Consider the following 20462-nt stretch of genomic DNA (forward strand, 5'->3'; position numbering starts at 1 on the left):
CCAAAGAAAGGCAATGCCAAAGAATGCTCAAACTACCGCACAATTGCACTCATCTCACACGCTAGTAAAGTCATGCTCAAAATTCTCCAAGCCAGGCTTCAGCAATACGTGAACCATGAACTTCCTGACGTTCAAGCTGGTTTTAGAAAAGGCAGAGGAACCAGAGATCAATTGCCAACATCCGCTGGATCATAGAAAAAGCAAGAGAGTTCCAGAAAAACATCTATTTCTGCTTTATTGACTATGCCAAAGCCTTTGACTGTGTGGATCACAATAAACTGTAGAAAATTCTGCAAGAGATGGGAATACCAGACCACCTGATCTGCCTCTTGAGAAATTTGTATGCAGGTCAGGAAGCAACAGTTAGAACTAGACATGGAACAACAGACTGGTTCCAAATAGGAAAAGGAGTATGTCAAGGCTGTATATTGTCATCCTGTTTATTTAACTTATATGCAGAGTTCGTCATGAGAAACGCTGGACTGGAAGAAACACAAACTGGAATCAAGATTGCCGGAAGAAATATCAATAACCTCAGATATGCAGATGACACCACCCTTATGGCAGAAAGTGAAGAGGAACTCAAAAGCCTCTTGATGAAAGTGAAAGTGGAGAGCAAAAAAGTTGGCTTAAAGCTCAACATTCAGAAAACGAAGATCATGGCGTCTGGTCCCACCACTTCATGGGAGATAGATGGTGAAACAGTGAAAACAGTGTCAGACTTTATTTTTCTGGGCTCCAAAATCACTACAGATGGTGACTGCAGCCATGAAATTAAAAGACACTTACTCCTTGGAAGGAAAGTTATGACCAACCTAGATAGCATATTCAAAAGCAGAGACATTACTTTGCCAACAAAGGTCGTCTAGTCAAGGCTATGGTTTTTCCTGTGGTCATGTATGGATGTGAGAGTTGGACTGTGAAGAAGGCTGAGCACTGAAGAATTGATGCTTTTGAACTGTGGTGTTGGAGAAGACTCTTGAGAGTCCCTTGGACTGCAAGGAGATCCAACCAGTCCATTCTGAAGGAGATCAGCCCTGGGATTTCTTTGGAAGGAATGATGCTAAAGCTGAAACTCCAGTACTTTGGCCACCTGATGCGAAGAGCTGACTCACTGGAAAAGACTCTGATGCTGGGAGGGATTGGGGGCAGGAGGAGAAGGGGACGACAGAGGATGAGATGGCTGCATGGCATCACTGACTCGATGGACGTGGGTCTGGGTGAACTCCAGGAGTTGGTGATGGTCAGGGAGGCCTGGTGTGCTGCGATTCATGGGGTCGCAAAGTGTCGGACACGACTGAGCGACTGATCTGATCTGATCTGATCTGAAAGGGCACAATTCAATGGTTTTTAGTACATTCACAATGTGCAACCGTCATCACTAACTCCAGGATATTTTCATCTCTCCAGCAAGAAAACCCTTACCTGTTGATTTTAGTCCCTTGTATAGTTTCTTTATATTTTTAGTTGCTCAAGGAGACATTTGTCCTGGTATAAGCACTGCAGCCAAGGGTCCCAAGTGCCAGCCTGTCACAGCAGCATGTGTCAGTACTTCCTTCCTGTTTAACGGCTAATATTCCATTGTTTGAATAAGACCACCTTTTGCCTATCCAATGGACAGGTCAAATTTTGGGTTGGCCAAAAAGTTCCTTCGGGCTTCTTCAGCTCATATGGAAAATTCCAAGCGACCTTTTGGCCAACCCAGTGTTTCTCAGGTTCTATCATTCCAAAGCATGGCACCGTGTATTTCGGGGACCAAGAATACCAAAAACTGCCTCTATTCGTCCAGGATTCACTAGGGGTCTATCTGGAGGAGGGAAGGCCTGTTCTAAACACGTGGAGACCTGCTAAAGTCCCTACGGTTTAGGGGGAAACCAGGGATTTATTACTCCAGATTGAGGGGTCACGGGCCAATCTAAGAAATCCAACGGGGTTTTGTTTGTTTGTTTGCGGAGCCAGAGACTCTGCACCATTTGCTTCCGGACCCTCCCAGGACCCTTGCAGGGAGCCAGGCTGTCTCTCCCGGACTCCAGGCCTGTGCGAGTCTTCTCCCACGTGGCGGCGCGCAGCCAATCAGCGCGGGGCGTCCGTAGTCATGGCAACAGTTGCGTCCAAGCTCCGCAGGTGTCGAGTCTCTTGCAAACTTGGTTATTACTGCTTTTCAGATACCCCATACTCCTGCGCAAGCACACACACACACACACACATTCACACGCGCTCTTCAGCGCCGGCTCACACACATATTCACACGCGCTCTTCAGCGCGGGCTCCCAGCGCCGGGACCATGGACGACTCTAATGAAGAGTACGAGGCTGCGTTCCGGTCGCTGCTCCGTAAGCTCACCCTAAGCTCCAGGGAATCGACGCCACCTCCAGGAAGCCCTTGACCCCCGAGTGGACGGGTGCAAGCGGAGTGAAGGCTAGGACAGGGACGGGTATCCCATTGTGCCGTCCCCTCTCTGGGTGGGGGGTTGCCAGGGAGTCGGGGGCAGGTCATGCGTGTTTCTCAGATTTCCCGGCCAGGGCTGGAGACGCTGGCCGAGTCGCCTTGGTTTGGAACCAGAGGCCCAACCCATGTCCCCGGGAAAGGTGTCCAGGCCCTCTGGACTGTCCCTACTACCTCACCAGACTTTAGTACATTCAGTACTGGAGAAGCGGCATGGAAAAGAACATCAGTCTTCACATTTTGCACAATAGCCTACTGTCCTTGATCAGCACCACAACTTTAGAGGTGAATGACAGATACATGGATAATCCCAGAAGAAGGGATGAATACTGGGTCCAAGGGTGATACCCAGGAGTAAGAGATCTGCTAAGCACAGAGGAGGCGGGGGAGACGGGGAATGCTTCCACGGTCCTGGAAGAGATCTTTACACGGAGTCCTCCAAGCCAGGAGGAGGAGGAAAAGCCTTCCAGACCAAGGGAACAGCATGCACAGAGGCCCAGAGACATGGTGTCTTCATAAAACTGCTCAGAGTTTAAGTGCTGCTGGAGATGAGTGGTGAGATGGGTCAGAAGGGATAAGATCCCAGGAGATCTTGGGAGCCAGGAGATGGAGAAGCTACTGAGAATAACAGGATCAGATTGGGAGCATCAGCAAATGCAGAAATGAATTGGCAGGCTCGGAATGTTGGGAGTGGGGAGCTGTCCCAAATGCCCCTGCCAGAGAACCCGGGACGCTAGGGAAAGACACCAGGTGAGAGCGGACTTCAGGACTTGGGGCTGATTAGATAGAGAACTTGGGAAGAGCAATCAAGGGTGACACGCAGGGTGGTAGCCAGGTTTACCTGGCAGATGGAGGTGCTTTCTACAGAGATAAGGAACCTCCTGGAAGAGTAGACAGGGATGTGGAGATAAGTTCAGTCTTGGTTGAGTTTGAGTTCTTCGTCAGCCATACAAGTTGAGGTGCTTTGGGAGCAACTGTAATAGAATGCTAAGTCACTTCAGTCGTGTCCAACTTTGCAACCCTATGGACTGAAACCCACCAGGTTCCTCTGTCCATGGGATTCTCCAGGCAAGAACACTGGAGTAGGTTGCCATTTCCTTCTCACTATATGTAGAGTCAGAGCTAATTCCAAATCATAAATATTGATATGAGAGTCCTCTGCATATGGAGGGCCACAGAAATGAGAGTGGAGGAGACTGTTTGAAAAAAAAAAAAAAAAACAAGAGCACCCAAGTGTAAACCTGGAAGCCGTTGACTTTTTAGTAGTGGATAGGAAACAGAGGCCCAAGAATAAGTAGTCAGAGAGGTAGGATGGAATTCAGGGAGAGATTTGTAAAAAGCATGGGTAGTTCCCAATAAATGCTGGTTGGATGAATGACTACATTCTCAGTCGAACCCAGCATCTTGTCATCAAAGAACTAATACATTGGTTGTTGAGAAGTGCTTACTTCTGTCCACATTAATGTATACATAGTCTAATTATTTTCTGACTATGAAAGGAACACATGTGCCTTGTAAAGAGACTTAACAACTGTACTGACTGTTCACTTTGTGCCAGGCTGGGTACCAGGGATACACAGGAAGTAAGACACAGTTCTTACCGTTGGGAGACTCACAGGCTGTTGGGAAAAAGTATCGGCATCGAGAAAAATATGGTAAATGCTATGAGGGGGCTAAGCTTGGGGTTCTGGGACCCAGAGGGGCAGGTGGGAGGGGTTGGGATGCTTCTGGGGACAGGTGATGCCTGAGCTGAGCCTCTGAGGCCAAGTAGGGAGTGACCAAGTGAGCAGGGGAGAGGGAGGTGCATTCCAAAGACAGAAAGTGGGGCCGGGGCAGAAGGGGATACCCTGGAACCACAGCCAGGTTAGCTTGGGAGCCAACCCAAGGTGAGGACGCAGGGATGAGGAGGCAGCACTGGCGAGATTAGGGGGGTTGGCAGGGGCGGGTGCGACAGGTGGGGCCAATAAGGAGATTGAACTTTATCCTGGAGGCAGCTGGGAGTAACAGAAAGGTTTTAAGCAGGAGAGTTTTCATTGTAGCAGGAAAATGATGCAGCAGGTGACAATATTTTTTTTAAGATTTTTTTTATAGTAATGCTCTGCTCCTTCTGAATTTTAGAACATTCCCACACCTGTTATTCATTTGCTCTTCATAACAGTTTTGGAAGGTTGCTAGAGCAGAGTTTATATCATTTTAGTAAAAGAATTGAGACTCAGTGGGATTAGGTCACAGCCTGGGGTAATATCAAGAAATGGCTAAGAGCTGAGCTCTGGGGCCAGGCAAGCCAAAGTTCATGACCCACCTCTGCTACCAATCAACTGTGTGTCCTCTGGCCTCTCTGAGCTCAGTGTCTTAATCTGTAAAATGGGTATAATCATGGGGCCAACCCTTTAGGTCCATCCACTTGTAATTCACTCACTTACCAAAGTGAACTAAAGAGCCTTCTGATGAAGGTGAAAGAGGAGAGTGAAAAAGCTGGCTTGAAACTCAACATTCAAAAAACTGAGATCATGGCATCTGGTCCCATCACTTCATGGCAAATAGATGGGGAAACAATAGAAACAGGTGACAGACTTTATTCTGGGAGGCTCCAAAATCACTGCAGATGGTGAATGCAGCCATGAAATTAAAAGATGCTTGCTCCTTGGAAGAAAAGTTATGACTAACATAGACAGCACATTAAAAAGCAGAGACGTTACTTTGCCAACAAAGTTCCATCTAGTCAAAGCTATGGTTTTTCCAGTAGTCATGTATGGATGTGAGAGCTAGACCATAAAGAAGGCTTAGCACTGAAGAATTGGTGCTTTTGACCTGTGGCATTGGAGAAGACTCTTGAGAGTCCCTTGGACTGCAGGGAGATCAAACCAGTCTGTCCTAAAGGATATGAACCCCAAATATCCATTGGAGGGACTGATGCTGAGGCTGAAGCTCCAATAATTTGGCCACCTGATGCAAAAAGGTGACTCACTGGAAAAGACCCTGATACTAGGAAAGATTGAAGGCAAGAGGAGAAGGGGACACAGGGGATGAGATGGCTGGATGGCATCACCGACTCAATGGACATGAGTTTGAGCAAGCTCCAGGAGATGGTGAAGGACAGGGAAGCCTGGCTGTGCTGCAGTCCATGGGGTCACAAAGAGTTGGACATGCCTGAGTGACTAAGCAACAATAACCAAATATCTACTGAGCTTCCAGTCTATGTTGGCACTGTGGAGGCACTGGGACTCCAGCAGGGAACAAGAGAGATGAGATCCTGGTTCACAGTGTACTGGAAAAGATAAACATCAACCAAGGGCTTCCCTGGTGGCTCAGCAGTAAATAATTTGCCTGCTAGTGTAGGAGACTTGAGTTCGATCCCTGGATCAGGAAGACCCCATGGAGGAGCAAATGGTAACCTGCTCCAGTATTTTTGCCTGGGAAATCCCATGGACAGAGGAGCCCAGTCCATGGAGGGCCGGGGGATCACAGAGAGTTGGACATGACTGAGCACACTTGAGCATTATGAATAAACGAACAGATTCTAAGCATCTCTACCACACAGTAAGGCAGGTACCATCATTATCCCCATTTTACAGATGAAGAGATTGAGACCAGAAAAAATAAGAGATCATGCTGCCCATAAGCAGCTGGGCTAGGACTCAGGCCAGAGGACTCTGGCTGCAAAGCCTCTGCTCTTTACAGCACTAGGCTGCCTCAGATGTTCAGACCATCAGAATGTCATTTTAAAAAGATCATTCTGATTGCCAGTGAGTAAGGCGCAGGCAGAGTCGAGTGGAGTAAGATTAGAACCTAAGATGGGTTCCATGAGAAAGCACAGAAATCCCTTGGCACAGTGCCTGCTGCAGGGAGTGCCCAGTCACGTTAGATGTAAATATTTTCACCATCATCGCAAGGCAACAATGAAGTCAGGCCTGGAAGCCAGGCACCCTGACACACAGCCCGGTGCTGAAGCATTTCTCCTTCCTGACTCCTGTGGTCCTCATTCCTGATAGGAACTCACCTTCTAACCCTCTTCCCCCAAGGGTTCTACCAGTCTAAGTCCCTGTTGGATGTTGAAAATGCCAGCAAGGAGCCGGTGTTCAACCCTGAAGCGGTCATCGCCCACTGCTTCAAGCAGTTCAAGCAGGAGGACTTCCACCTGCCCAGGAGCCGCCGGCGGGTCATCATCCTGCCACAGAAGGAGGCTCCGAAGCCCGTCCGTCCCATGCCCCAACCCCAGACTCTCCTGGAGCCCACCCCCAGCCCCAAAGCCCCGGAAGTCGGGGACACCCAAGAACAGACAGAGGATCCGAGGGCGTGGCTCAGACAGAGGCTGAAGATGCGGAAGGACCTGGAATCGTTCGGCAACGTCGAGAGGTGGCTGCAGAACAAGGCCAGCCTCACGCTGTCCGAGGCCAAGGTCCTACGTGACATCCACAAGAAGCAGCCCATGGCTCGGCTGCCGAGCCAGCTGGCCATGATCAGGGACACCGCGGTGAGCAGCCCCGTTTGCCAGGCGCAGACACTCTGGGTGTTAGGGGCTTGCTGTCACTCATTCCCTCAGACTAGGAAGGGTCGGGATCTTTCACCTTACCCCCCACCATCCCCGCTCCCAGTCCAGGGGAGTCCTGGGACAGAAGTCCTGAAAAGGAGGTGCACTTGTGATCTCTTGCTGGGCTTCCCTGGTGGCTCAGACAGTAAAGAATCCGCCTGCAATGCAGGAGACCCGGGTTCCATCCCTGAGTCAGGAAGATTCCCTGGAGAAGGGAAGGGCACCCCACTCCCATATTCTTGCCTGGAGAATCCCATGGACAGAGGAGCCCAACGGGCTGCAGTCTGTGGGGTCGCAAAGAGTAAGATGCGACTGAGCGCGCGCGCACATGCGCGCGCATGCGCGCGCACACACAACGTACACACACCCCTGCCATGTGTTCACAGGGCTATTGTGAAGATTACAGTTGTGAGACTGGAAGAAAGTCTTATAAATCTTTTCTTTTCTAAGAAAATCTTTTACAACATTTGTATATGAATTTGTGTATATATACATATTGTTCCCTCTATAAATATGAAGACAGAAGCTCAGTGAGGCCATACATTGTCCAAGCCCAGAGAGATAGTAACTGGCAGTCAGTAGCCAGAGTCCTCATCTTCCAAATGCATCCAACACAGACATTTGAAAATTCTCCCAGTTCAGGTAAAGCTGGCATAAGAGGTCAGATAACTTGGGTTTAAACCCAGCTCTGCTACTTCCTAGCCATATGATCTGGGCCTCGGTTTCCTCAACTGTTAAATGGGGAGAACCAATGTGCCTGCTTCCCACGGTTGCTGCAACATCCAAATGGATTAATATATATAAGGTGCCTGAGACATGCCGAGCGTATAGTGAGCCCTCGTTCAACGTTTGTCATTTTTATTATTATTGCAGAATTACCAGTTTCATTTGGGTTAGCCCCCAAACTTCAGAGTCAGTCCTTGGTGTAATCATAGTCAAAACCCAACTTTCATGGTTCTCACACACCCTTTCCTGCCAACAGCACAGCCTCTAGGTATAAGCACAGGACTTGGGCTAGAAATCCACTGCTTACTTGCTGTGTGATCCTGGGCAAGTCACTTCACCTCGCTGAACCTGTTTCTTCATTTGGGAAGAGAAGCTTCCCAAAGGGAAGCTAATACCTAATATCAAATTCACAGCATCCTTCTTTTCCATTCAGCAAACCATTACTGCCTGCTTGCACAGGGCTGGGGGCTTTGTTGAGTACAAGCATAGGAGGTGGGGGGTGTAGCTGAGTAAGATGTGGTCTTGCTCCCAGGGGGTTCACATGTTAGTGGGGGAGGCAGACACAAGAGATTAATGACTCTGCAGTTGCCTCCAGGCCACTGATAGACACCAGGCCACTAATAGACTCTAGGCCACTGATAGACGCCAGGCCACTGATAGACTCCAGGCCGCTGAGGAGCTATAAGCTAGGGAATAGAAAGGCCTTTTGTAAACTGTCAAGTGCTCCACCACACTAACGGAACAGTATTCCTAAGTAGTTTACCCTGCTATCTGTTGGGGGGCACCCCACGGATACCAACATCTGAAGATGCTCGAGACCCTCATATAAAAGGGCAGAGTATTTGCGTATAACCCACGAGCATCCTCCCTTACATTTGAATCATCTCTAGATGACTTAGAATACCTAATATAATGTAAAGGTCATGTGAATAGTTATACATACCATGTTATGTATGACATAAATAGTTGATGGCCATGGCAAATTCAAGCTTTACTTTTTGGAACTTTCTGGAGTTTTTAAATCCATGGATGCGGCATGCACGGACATGGAAGGCTGACTGTATTCCCGTTCACCTGGAAGGGAGGGGCAGTAGGATTCTGACAGAGAAGGGAGAGGTATTCCAGGCGGGAGGCCCAGGGCCAGAGGCTGGGGAGTGGGGGCAGCAGAGGCCCCAGGCGGCTTCAGGCAGGGGCTCATATTTTGATGCACTGAGAGCCCAGTGGGATTATGATAGTGACTGGTCTGACTAGAGAGATGGGGATAAGAATGAAGTTCTAGTTCTCATTTTGTCCAAACCTCTTGTGCCTTCTGAGAACTTGGAGGCTCAGAGAAGCCAAGCGGCCCAGGCCTCCCACGGCAGGACATGCCTGCCAGAAGCCCACGCCCTTTGCCCTCCACCCTGCCATCTGGGTGGCGTGGCTCGGCCTCTCTCTTTCCCGTTTCTAAATCTGGGGACCCAGCTCCGTGGTGTCTCCTGAACGCTCCCCTCTGCCCCCCTCTCTTGCCTCTTTCAGAAGAAAAGCCAGCAACCCTCCCGCCGGCAGGTGCCCCAGCTCCGACTGCCCAAACCCCCCGCCCTGTCGACCTTGTACTCCCACCTGCACTGCCGCAAGATCAAGATCCTGGAGCTGTTTCACAAGGTGGACCGGGACAAGCACCAGATCTCCCGAGAGGAGTTCATCGTGGCTCTCAAGGCGGTAAGCGCCTCCCCTGCTGGCTTGAGGTGGGGTGGGGGTGCCCATGCACCTCCACAGCCCTGCGGCACTATCCTGCTCTGACTATCCCCCGCATTATTTGTAAAGCCGGATTGGAATATGTGGCTTAACCTGAACCCCCCATCAGACCCCTAAAGCCACCTTGCCCCAGTCTGACCTTGAAAGGCCCTACCTGAGGGGGAAGTCTGTAGAGCCAGCCTTGTAACCAGCCTACTGCTTAGGGAATCACTGTCTTGCCAGTGAGACCCCAGAACTGAGCACAGAGAGAGCTGGATCTTCAGTCCTGCCTTTAGAACCTTCTAGAACTTCTGGAACCATCACTAGCATGTGACTCACATAGGGGTATTGTTAAAACACAGCTTCTGTCCCAGTACCTCTGTGTGGGGTCCCAAGATACTGCCTTCTTTTTTTTTGATGGGGAGAGGTACCATGCAGCTTATGGGATCTTAGTTCCCCGACCAGGGATCAAACCTGGGCCCCCAGCAGTGGAAGCAGGGAGTCCTAACTGCTGGACCACCAGGGTAGCCCCCTCAGGATGCTGCACACTAACAAGCTCCCAGCGATGCCCATGGTGTGGGTCCTCAGATCACACCTTGTCAGGTTATTCAAAAATTCTATTTAACTATAAGTAAATAAAACTAGAACTCCAGTTCCTCAGGCACAGGGTCCACAGTTGGAGTGCTCAGCAGTTGCTCTGCTGCTGGACCCCTCAGACAGAGCACCTTCCCATCATCACAGGAAGTCCTGTTGGTCTAGCAGAGCTCTGCTAACTCTGCCCAGGAGTCAAATCCAACTGGTCTCCTGTTTTTTTGTCAATAAAGTTTTATTGGAACACAACACACACATTTGTCTATGCGTTATCATGGCCGCTTTCATGCTAGGAGGGTAGAGTTGAGTAGTGATGACAGAGACCCACATGGCTCCCAGAGCCTAAAATACTTACCATCTGGCCCTTTCTAGAAAAAGTTTGCCGATTCCTGGTCTGGGTGACTTAAACTTTTATATATTTTGAATACATGATACCTTTAAAAAAAAACTTTAGGAAAGAAGGGGAATGCTACACTTTTTTTAGTCTTAAATCACCAGCAGTTTCAGGCTTTCATTTTATACCATGTAGCTATCTAAACAACATTTCAAAGCATTTAAAACAAAAAATAAAGGGTCCTTAATTCAATGTCACCAAAAAGTTCAAACACTAAATCCTTTAGCACCAGGTGAGTTCTGATTGTCTTTAAGTAAAGCACAGAGAATAACATCTACAGTGTAAAGAAGCTGGCAAAGATACATTTTCTTTCACACTGTTTTTTCTTGAATATTCAGTATTGCTGGCAAGTATCGTATTTCTCCAAAGTTTGCCCGCCACCCTTAAAAGAGTCCTGGGCATTACATTTCCGACTCTATTTTACTTCAGTTAAGGGAGGTCTCTGTGTCCCTCACAGACAAGGATGACAGATGTGACATCCTCCTTCCAGTCCGGCACTGGAAGGCTGAGATGGAAATGGAGTCGGCAGGGAGGCCAGAGGGAGAAGTAACAGCCTCTGCAAAGATGGGGACACCTCTGGACCAGGGTTTGGAAGGAGGGATGAGAGCTGTTCAGGCAGAAAGTGAGAAACGCCTGAGTCAAGGCAGAGGGTGGGAAATATGCAGGGCCCCGGGGAGAGGCTCTGAGCTCCTTCACAGGGACCCTGGATGTGAGCTGGGAGTGGCTGAGGATGAAACTCGACGGGGAGGCGGGGCCAGGCTGGCAAGGCTTTGGCCATCCTAGCAGGACATCTGGAGCCAGGCTGCCCACCTGGGCTTCTCTTGTCTCCTCAGATTGGAGTCCATCTGAAAAACCAGGAGGTGGAGGATATTGTGATCTACCTCAGCTCTCTGGGGAAGCACAACAACATCACGATGGATAACCTGGCCAGCACCTACAAGCAGTGGTCTTTGGCTCAGCAGCAAAGCACCCTGACCACTGCAACAGAGGGTACGTATCTCCTCTGCCCCTCCCCATGCAGGGAGGAAGCTGACGCTCAGAGAGGCTGACCACCTGGCCACAGTCTCAAATCTAGAAGGCAGCAGGGCCAGGATCTCATTTCTGCCCGGGGCCGCAGAGGCCTGAAGCAGGCCTGGAAAAGCAGGATGCTGGAGGATGGGAACGGAAACAGGAAGGCTGGGCCGGGTGCAGAAGAGGGAGGAGAAGGCCACAGAGGAGCCCGAAGAAGGGACACCTTCAAGGCACCCGCTCGGCAACACTGGTTCACTGCCCGATGGGCTCTGTGGCCGGGCACCCTCTCAGCTCCTCCTTGCTCTGCCTCTTCCCTCCGCCCCTAGATTCCAGATCGTCCAATGACAGCGGCTCCACACAGAGTTCATCCCCAAAGCAGAAAGCAAATGTACCCCCAGAGACTCCCAAGATGGACCTGCTGACGGTGCCCGTGGTCGACACAGAGATGGAGGCACGGCCAATGACACTGGAGGAGATGGAAGATGTAGGCAAGCACTACCGAGAGAGGAAGCGGCAGAACAAGGTGCCCACCCCGACAGGGGAGGGACGGGGCTTGGGGACCGGGCAGGCCAGGCCCACATGCCCCACCTTCTGGACGGGGGAGCTCTGGGGGTCCCAGCTTCCTTACCTCCTCGTTCCCTCTTCTGTCTGTATGAACAACACCTGCCTCCCAAGGTTTCTGATAAGATGAGTTGATATGATGTTTCTGAAAGTCCCGAGTTCCCTTCCTCCAACTGTTGAATCATGACTGACTCCTGAGACCAGGACTGCATGTTCATCACAGCTGGAATCCAAGAACCTGGCCTGGGGCCTGGCACTGAGTAGGCACTCCAGGAACACATGTTGAGTGAAGGAAGGAAGAACTGATTGTATAAATTAATTCACCCAATAAATTTTTATTGAGAGCCTGTGATGCATCAGGCACTGTTCACTAAGTGCTTCCCTGGTGGCTCAGATGGCAAGGAATCTGCCTGCAATGCAGGAGACCCAGGTTTGATCCCTGAGTCGAGAAGATCCCCTGGAGAACGGAAATGGCAACCCACTCCAGAATTCTTGCCTGGAGAATCCCATGGACAGAGGAGCCTGGTGGGCAACAGTCCATGGGGTTGCAAAGAGTTGGACACGACTGAAGCGACTAGGCACACACGCAAGGAGCCTTCTGTATGTGTGTACTGTCGCGTGTGCACTTCTGTGTAAGGAGCTGTGCACACAGAACCTTGTGCCCGGCCCATTCACATGTTATGCAGGGGTCACCTTGACCACGGGTGATTTTTCCTCCCCAGTGGCTGACATCAACAGCTACTCACGGGGCCCGGGGTCGTGGGGAGGGGTGTGGGGGGCGGGGAGGGGGGGTGTGGGGGGCGGGGGGGGGGGGGGGGGGGGAAGCGGCTGAGGCTCCGCGTCTGCCTTGGGCCGGGAGGGAGGCGAGGAGGAGTGAGGGCCCGCCTCCACTCTCCCCACAGCTGGCCCTCCCCTCCATCCAGTACACGGAGCAGTGCCGCCTGGTGCGCAGCGGGGACAAGCACTTTGACGAGCACTGCCTGCCGACCACCGTCCACGGGGAGATGGAGAGCATCCTCAACAGGTCCCGCGTGGACACCTTCCTGGTCTACCTGCAGTGCTGGAAGGTCTGCGAGGCCCACGGCCTCCCGCTGACCGAGGACATCCTCATGAGAGGTACGGTCCTCGGGGCCGCTGGGAAGGTGCCAAGGGGGACCCCCCCGAGCAGGGGGCCAGGGTAGCAGCCACCTGAGGCTTGTCCTTCCCCAGCCGACGAGCACCCAACCACACCACGGAGACGCTGGGGAGAAAGGGGGGCGGGGGGAAGAACAGCCCCACCGGGTTCGCTTTTATTTATTTGGGGCTGTGCTCGATTTTCGTTGCCACGCGGGCTTTTTCTCTAGGTGCGGGGAGCGGAGGCTGCCCTCTGGCGGCGGTGCACGGGCTTCTCATGCGGTGGTTTCTCCCACTGTGAAGCACGGGCTCTCCGGCACAGGCTCAGCAGTTGAAGTGCACGGGCTTAGATGCTCCGCAGCACGTGGGATCCTCCCAGACCAGAGATCAAACCCGTTGTCCCCTGCACTGGCAGGCAGATTCCTGTCCCCTGCGCCACTAGGGAAGTCCCCTGGTTTGCTGTGAGAGGGGATTTGACAGCCCTGCAGGGCCCACACTCTGCTCCTTAGGCCCGGAGTCCAGGTTCCCCAGCCTAGGGAAGGGAGCACCAGGACTGGAGGTCCAGGTGAGGGAGCCAGAGGTGGGCCAGGAGGAACAGTCCCGAATGAGCACCGGCCATCGTGTCAATGTGGGAAATACGTCGGTGTTATAAGTGAGTGAATCTGTGCATGTGATGAGTTGTTAAGATGAAATAATGTAGTTATAGCATAATTATTTGGTATTCATATTTACTGACAATAAGAGCCATTTCCTTAAGCAGATAAAACTGTTGTAGGATCAGGGAAAAGATGGTTAAAGAATGGGACTTGCGGACAATGCATTGTTTCATTTAATATTTACATCTAATATATTTTTTTACAAATATGCTTTTGTCCTTGGGAATTGTGATTGCATGATAAAGGGAAACTGTTTTGTTATTCCTAAGTATGAATTAGTTTGCTTATTAGAGTAGGTGATTTCGGACTGGAAGCCTGGCTGGGAGAGGTAACCACGACGACACACGGAGTGTCCCGAACCCACTCCTCTCAGCCAGGCCTGTTTCTTGGTGCTTCTGTCACACGGAGGGAAGAATGCACGGGGAGATGGGTTCTGTGGAAGCCCTTTGCCCTCTGCTCAGCCCACAGGTCTCAATCCTGAGCTCTCGCACTGGTCCCACCCTCTGCTTGGGGCAAGAGCTGTGTTTCCATGTATCCAAGCAGATCTGAACCCTCCACTCCTGGGTGGACTGTGTGCTTCTGAGACACGGGGCAGAGGGGCGGCCCCAGAGGCCCCTGATGACCATGTAATGACGCTGGCAGCCCGCAGTTATGAAGAACGCGTTTAACGGGCCGGTTGCTGCTGCACTGGAGGGCAGAGGTTTTCCTATAGGAGCCTCGCAGGAAGGAGCTGTGGCCGTTCTGGGCTGTGGTTTTCTGAGAAAGGGACACACAGAGGGTGCCGTGACTTCCCTGAGAACAAGAGTTAACAGTCACAGTTGGTGGTTTCCATTTTTTCTCGCCCGGGAGGGGAAACAAACGCTCAGTGTAGAGGACCTTGGGTCTTGTATTAGTTTGGTAGAACTGCTATAACGAAACACCACAGACTGGGGGCTTACACAGCAGAAAGGTATTTTCTCACCATTCTGGAGGCAGACAGTCCAAGATCAAGGTGCTGGCAGGGTTCATGTCCTCTGAGATCGCTCTCCGTGGCCTCCAGACAGTCACTGTCTGGCTGTCTATTCACACGGTCGTTTCCGTGCACACATGTGCCCCTGCTGTGTCTCTGCACCCACATTTCCTCTGCTAAGGACACCAGTCAGACTGGATGCAGCCCTTCCTTAGTGGCTTCATTTTAGCTTTATCACCTCTTGAAAGGCCTCATGTCCAAATACAAATTCTAGGGGTCAGAGCTTCAATATATGAATTTGGGGGGATACAAGTCAGGCCATAAAAGGTCTATACAGGAGGAAGTGGCCAAGGGCCTTCAGGAACACAGGCCAACCAGCCTAAATGGTCACTGTCTCCCGCACAAGCTGCACACGCCTCGCCTGTGCAGCTGCTTGCCGCCGTCTGGGCCAGGAGGGCAGAGATACGGCAGGTGACCCCACAGCTCTCAACCCTGACTTTTTATCCTCCCTCCCTCCTTCCTCGGGGAGCCTCATGCTCCCAGATCGCCTGGGCTTGGCGCGCGGTGGGGCTGCAGGTGTTCTCAAATGCAGGCAGGATTCCCAGGCACACGACGGCTCCTGCGGGCTAGGTCTCGCCCCCGGACATGCCAGCTGGTCCGTCCCCACCAGAGAGTATTGAAGCTTTACTGAGTCTTTCCACCACCGGCTTTTGCTGGCTCCTGGGCCTGCACACAGCTGAGCTTCACCTGTCTGCAGGATCCCTCACTCATGAGCACATAGGCACATCTGTGGATGGGCTTCCTTTTGCTTCTGACTGGTCCAAAATGGGAAAGACGCTAGTCCATCTCTGGCCGCTGTCCTGGCCACTGTCTGTTGCCTGTCCTTAAGACAGAGACCAGAAGCACAAACCCTGGCACTTCCAGGTCTGTGCCTGAGGCTAGAGCTTGGTGGGCTCAGACCCCAGGCCTCAAGCTCATGGGCCAGACTTCTAGAACATCGAGGCATTTCCCCTCCCCACTGAATATAGCTTTATTGTTCTTCTCCCCCTAATTTTATAGATAAATCTTGCTCATTTACATTTTTGAAAACAAAAACAAAACAAAATCCCCCAGCCAGAGTTGACCACCAATAATATTTAACGACTGTCCTTTCACAAATGTCTTTTTCTTATTTATTTGCTATTCACATGGATTAGCTCTATGAGTCATTTTTTAGAAGTCCTATATGTATATACATTAAAAAATGTAGTTTAAAAATCATGTAAACCTTTTAAAAATGATGATGTTGCCCATCTCCCCCTTCCCTCCTCTCCCTTCTCATCTGTGCAATCTCTGCCCCCTACCCAAATAAACATTAAAAACTTGGGACTTCCCTGGTGGTCCAGTGGCTAAGACTCCATGCTCCCACTGCAAGGGGCCTGAGTTCAACCCCTAATTGGGGAACTAGATCCCAGATGCTGCAACTAAAGATTGAAATTCCCTGGCAACTAAGACCTGGTGCAACCAAATAAATAAATATTAAAAAAAAAAAAAAAAAATCTTGGACTTCCCTGGCGGTCCATTTGTTAAGATGCTGAGCTTCCAAAGCAAGGGGCATGGGTTCCATTCCAGGTCGGAGAACTAAGATCCCACAAGCCTCTCAGCCAAAATGGATAATGTAAATAAAGAAATAAATTTGTGTTGGCCAGATAAGGAGGGGGCATTCTAAGCAATAAACTGTAGTTGATTCACCAACTAAAAAAAAACAAACAAAAAAAACCTTAAAAACAATTAATAACCTGGAGAGTGAACTTCCACCACTGTATCCAGAATATGAGATGCTGGGGCGAGCCCTGCTCAGTAGTGGCAGGAGTGCTGCTTCTGCACGAGAAAACCCACCATCCACCGAGTCTAAGTTAATCCAGTGACGTCTTGGGTGAGGGCCCCCTCCCTCCTTCAGGGACTCCTGACCAGGCCACCCCTGCAGAGCAGGGTGTGGGGCCACGCTCCCTCCTACCTGCCCCCAGGCCTCGGGGCCACCGCTGCCCTGGTTCTGAACAGGCGCCCTCATCTCTGGTCCCCTGAGTGGTAGCCTGCCAGCCCCCCTTCCCGACAGCATGCTGCCAGGACGCGCTCATCACCATCGGGGAGGGGGCTGCTGGGGAAGGACTTGGGGACCCGCTGCACTATTTTTTGCAACTTGCTGTGAACCTACCATCATTTAAAAATAAAAAGTAAAGGGACTTCCCTGGAAGCTTAATGGTTAAGCCTCCAAGCTTCCCGTGCAGGGAACTGTGGGTTTGATCTCTGGTCGGGGAACTAAGATCCCACGTGCCACTGGAGACCAAAAGAAAAAGTAAATAAATAAAAAAAAATGTATATAAGGAAAATCTTTTCAAACAAGAATGTGAATTTGTTTTTAAAAATAGCCCCCCTTGGCCCGAAAGGCTGGGGTTGGGGACGGGTCTCGGGCTGACAGGCCATGTTTCTCCTCCTGCTTACAGCCCTGATGTACCCAGGGGACAAGATCATTTTCCAGAAGGACGAGGTGCGCCCGATCCGGCAGCCAGGAGGCTACTACTCAGACTTCAAGCCCTTCACTGAGAACCTGGCCCTGGTCCAGCCCCAGGGCGTTCCTGTGCTGGTGGCTCAGAAGAAGCCCGACAAGCTGAGTGTCAGCCCCTCCCCCTCCGCCCTGCGCTCCTGCCCACTGATGCCCCATGGCTGGGGTGGTGCTGGGCAGTTACAGGCGGGTCACAGGGCGGTGTCTGTGTCCTTACCTGGCATGTCCAGCTCACCTGATCCCCACGGACTGGTCGCGTGTCCCCCCGGCACATGTCTCCCGAGCCTTCTTGCCTCACCCCCATGCAGCCCTCCTGACTACATCCTACATGACCTCAAGGTCTCTGGAAAAGGTTAAAAAGAAGGACTTCTTAGAGAAACCGGCGAGGCCTCTTCACGAATCGTGGGCTGGGTGTAGGGCCCCTGCCAAGGACAGTGGTGGCAACCCCTCCTCTGCCTTCTCTAGCAAAATGTGGGCTTGCACACCCCTGCCCAGAGAAAAGAACTCTGCCCTGGGGCCTCCCCCGACCCTCAGATCAGCCCAATGTCTCTCTAAGAGAATGTCCTCCTTTGTCAGGAGGTGATCGGCGAGCAGGCTACTAGCCAGCTTTGGTGGGGACTGCAGAGTGGAAATGGCAACCCACTCCAGTGTTCTTGCCTTGAGAATCCCAGGGACGGGGGAGCCTGGTGGGCTGCTGTCTATGGGGTCACAGAGAGTCGGACGTGACTGAAGCGACTTAGCAGCAGCAGCAGCAGAGTGGAGGGAGGGGGGTAGGGGAGAAGGGGCAGCTGACCAGACACCGTGACGGGGGAGGGGCTGAGGACCTGCCCACACCGTCCGTTGCTGCCAGATGCCTGCTCGGGTGGTCTGGCCAGACAGCCGGGGTGGGAAGGCAGTGGAGCAATCTGCTCCACCGACAGACCAGAGGTCAAATGGACCATTACCTCGCTTACTGAACCTTAGCATGCTCATCTGTAAAATGGGCCTGACAGCTCTACCACACACACAGTGAGGACCCTGAGCACCTGAGCACTGATTGTCACAGCCTATCCCTTCAGGCCATTCTCGAGCGTAGGAGTGGGCTTCACCTGCAGGTGGAGCTGACCACAGTCCTGGCGGGGAAGAGCTGAGGGTGAGCTGGGCAGCTGGTCACCTAGAGAGTCCTCTCTGATCCCCTGCGTGGCTGCCACCAATTCCTGAGCCATGAACCTCAAAAAACTGAGAAAGTGACTTCTGTCCTGCTCTGACAGGCCCCAGTTATAAAGGATAGAGGTCCCCCAGAGCGGGGGTGGACTGGTTTCATTGGCTACTTAGCATGCCTTGTCAAAGATTCCGAGGCAGATGCAGGCTTGCTGGCAAAGAGTGCTGTGGCGATTAAGTGATGTCTACCAGGCCCCAGGTTTGGGGCGTTACCTTTTACCACCCTTGTCCTCAAGGGGGATTCAGCTCTGGGGGGCAAATGGGAGTCATGGGCGCAAAAAGGATTCAGATGACTGAGCATGTCTCGTAATGACTTGAGAGGTCTCCATGCTGGGGAACGAGAAACCCGAGGCCCCCACAAGGGGACTGACTGGTCCCAAGTTGCCCAACCAGCCAGGCTAGGAGCCCAGGGCTGCCATCCTGTCTGCCTCCCCAATAGGGCCCCAGAGATCTAGACACTCCAGTTCACTGTGTGTTCCACTGGAGCATGGCGGACAGTCAGGGCCCCGCACAGGGAGAAGTTCTCTTTCCAGGGCTCTGGTCTGGACTCAGAGGTGGGCCCCCATCACCCTGACATACTTACTCCCTGAGGCCCCACTGACCTGGATTTCCTGTCTTCTGACAAGATACCTCTCTCTCTCTCCTCCACCAGGAAAATGCCGAAGAAAATCAAGAAAATCAATTTTAAGGAATTTGAGGAATTCACCAGGTCTGTAGTGATCATCGAACTCTGGGAGGGGGAGCAGGTGGGAGGAAGGGACCCAGGACTCGAGTATTGCAGGGTACATGGGACCCAGCATCCAGGAATTAGTGCCCAGGAGCTGAGGATCTGTAAAGTGACCCTTAAGTGTGCCAGGGGCTTCTCTGGTGGCTCAGCAGTAAAGAATCCACCTGCAGTGCAGGAGCCTTCGATCCCTGGGTCAGGAAGATCTTCTGCAGAAGGGCATGGCAACCCACTCCAGTATTCTTGCCCAGAGAATCCCATGGACAGAGGAGCCTGGCAGGCTACAGTCCATGGGGTCTCAGAGAGTCAGACACAACTGAAGAGACTTAGCACGCATGCACACACAAGAGTGCCAGGCAGACACTGCTGCCCACTCGTTAATTCACGTAAATCCTCTCCACAACCCTATGAAGTTACGCTTAGCATTCCCATTTCACAGAAGAGGAAACTGCCGTACAGGAAGGCTGACTACCTTGCTCCAAGTCACGGATCTGTTAAGTGGTAGAGCAGAGATTTGGACCCAGGTGTGCTGCTCCAGCGGCTGCCCTTTGAACAGCGCGTGACAGTGCCTCTACAGAACAGGTGGTGTGCGTGTTAAGAGTCTGGATTTAGAGGCAGCCGACTGGCAGTCAAACCCACCCCCTGCCACTTGCCAGCTGTGTGGCCTTGGGGAAATGACTTCGCCCCTCTAGGCCTCCGGGTCCTCGCTGGCGAGGCAGACAGGACAACAGAGTACTAGAGTGCTTAGTACAGAGCTGCACCTCCGCTGGGGAAGGAGCCCCAGCTGCCCCCCGTCTCCATGATGACTGTCTCTGTCTTCTCCTTCCCCAGGAAGCTGAAGGAGAAGAAGCCCAGCAGTCCACAGCTAACCCATCCCAACTTCTTCTGGCCGGGTCACCTCCTGGACAAGCTGCGGCTCTACCTGCCCACTGTGACCATGGACCGGAGCCTGGCCATCTTCAGCTGTGTCCAACAGCGGCCCCACGTCTACCCGGCCACCTACCACCCCGACCGCTGGTGGCCCATTAAGGACGTGAATTACGTGACCTACTCCTATTACGATGCCCACAAGATCTATCACATCAACTAGAGTGGCCCAGGTGTCGCCAGACCTAGCCATCCTGGGGCCAGGCACCAGTGCAGCTAGCAGCCCGGAGCTGTAGACGCAGGGAGGGCGTCAAAGAGCCAGGCAAGAGAAGTCGTTTCAGTGGGAAGGCTTGGGCCAGCTGTCTCCAGACAAAGCGTCCAATGTCTCAGAGCATGGATGTGTCCAAGGAAAGATGTGGTTTTTGAGTGTCTCCCTCTC

The 20462-nt window shown here is 52.0% G+C and overlaps 1 protein-coding gene across 1 annotated transcript; it reads left to right on the forward strand.

Moving 5' to 3' along the window:
- Window positions 1–1313: 1313 nt before the first annotated feature.
- On the forward strand, window positions 1314–20303 carry EFCAB12 (EF-hand calcium binding domain 12). Its single transcript, XM_006078911.4, has 9 exons — window positions 1314–2333; window positions 6468–6919; window positions 9218–9400; window positions 11234–11390; window positions 11738–11934; window positions 12875–13088; window positions 17174–17336; window positions 19085–19141; window positions 19988–20303. Exons 1-9 carry the CDS (start codon window positions 2096–2098, stop codon window positions 20244–20246), a joined length of 1920 nt encoding a protein of 639 aa, XP_006078973.4. The 5' UTR covers window positions 1314–2095; the 3' UTR covers window positions 20247–20303.
- The last annotated feature ends 159 nt before the right edge of the window (window positions 20304–20462 follow it).

This window comes from Bubalus bubalis, chromosome 21 (genome assembly GCF_019923935.1).
Source record: "Bubalus bubalis isolate 160015118507 breed Murrah chromosome 21, NDDB_SH_1, whole genome shotgun sequence".
Lineage (NCBI taxonomy): Eukaryota > Metazoa > Chordata > Mammalia > Artiodactyla > Bovidae > Bubalus > Bubalus bubalis.

Excerpts from the sequence above, each read along its gene's own strand:
- EFCAB12 (XM_006078911.4), top strand. The coding sequence starts at position 2,096 with ATGGCAACAGTTGCGTCCAAGCTCCGCAGGTGTCGAGTCTCTTGCAAA. Across the intron at positions 11,391-11,737 it reads CCTGACCACTGCAACAGAGG|ATTCCAGATCGTCCAATGAC; the intron begins GTACGTATCTCC and ends CTCCGCCCCTAG. Across the intron at positions 11,935-12,874 it reads AGAGGAAGCGGCAGAACAAG|CTGGCCCTCCCCTCCATCCA; the intron begins GTGCCCACCCCG and ends CTCTCCCCACAG.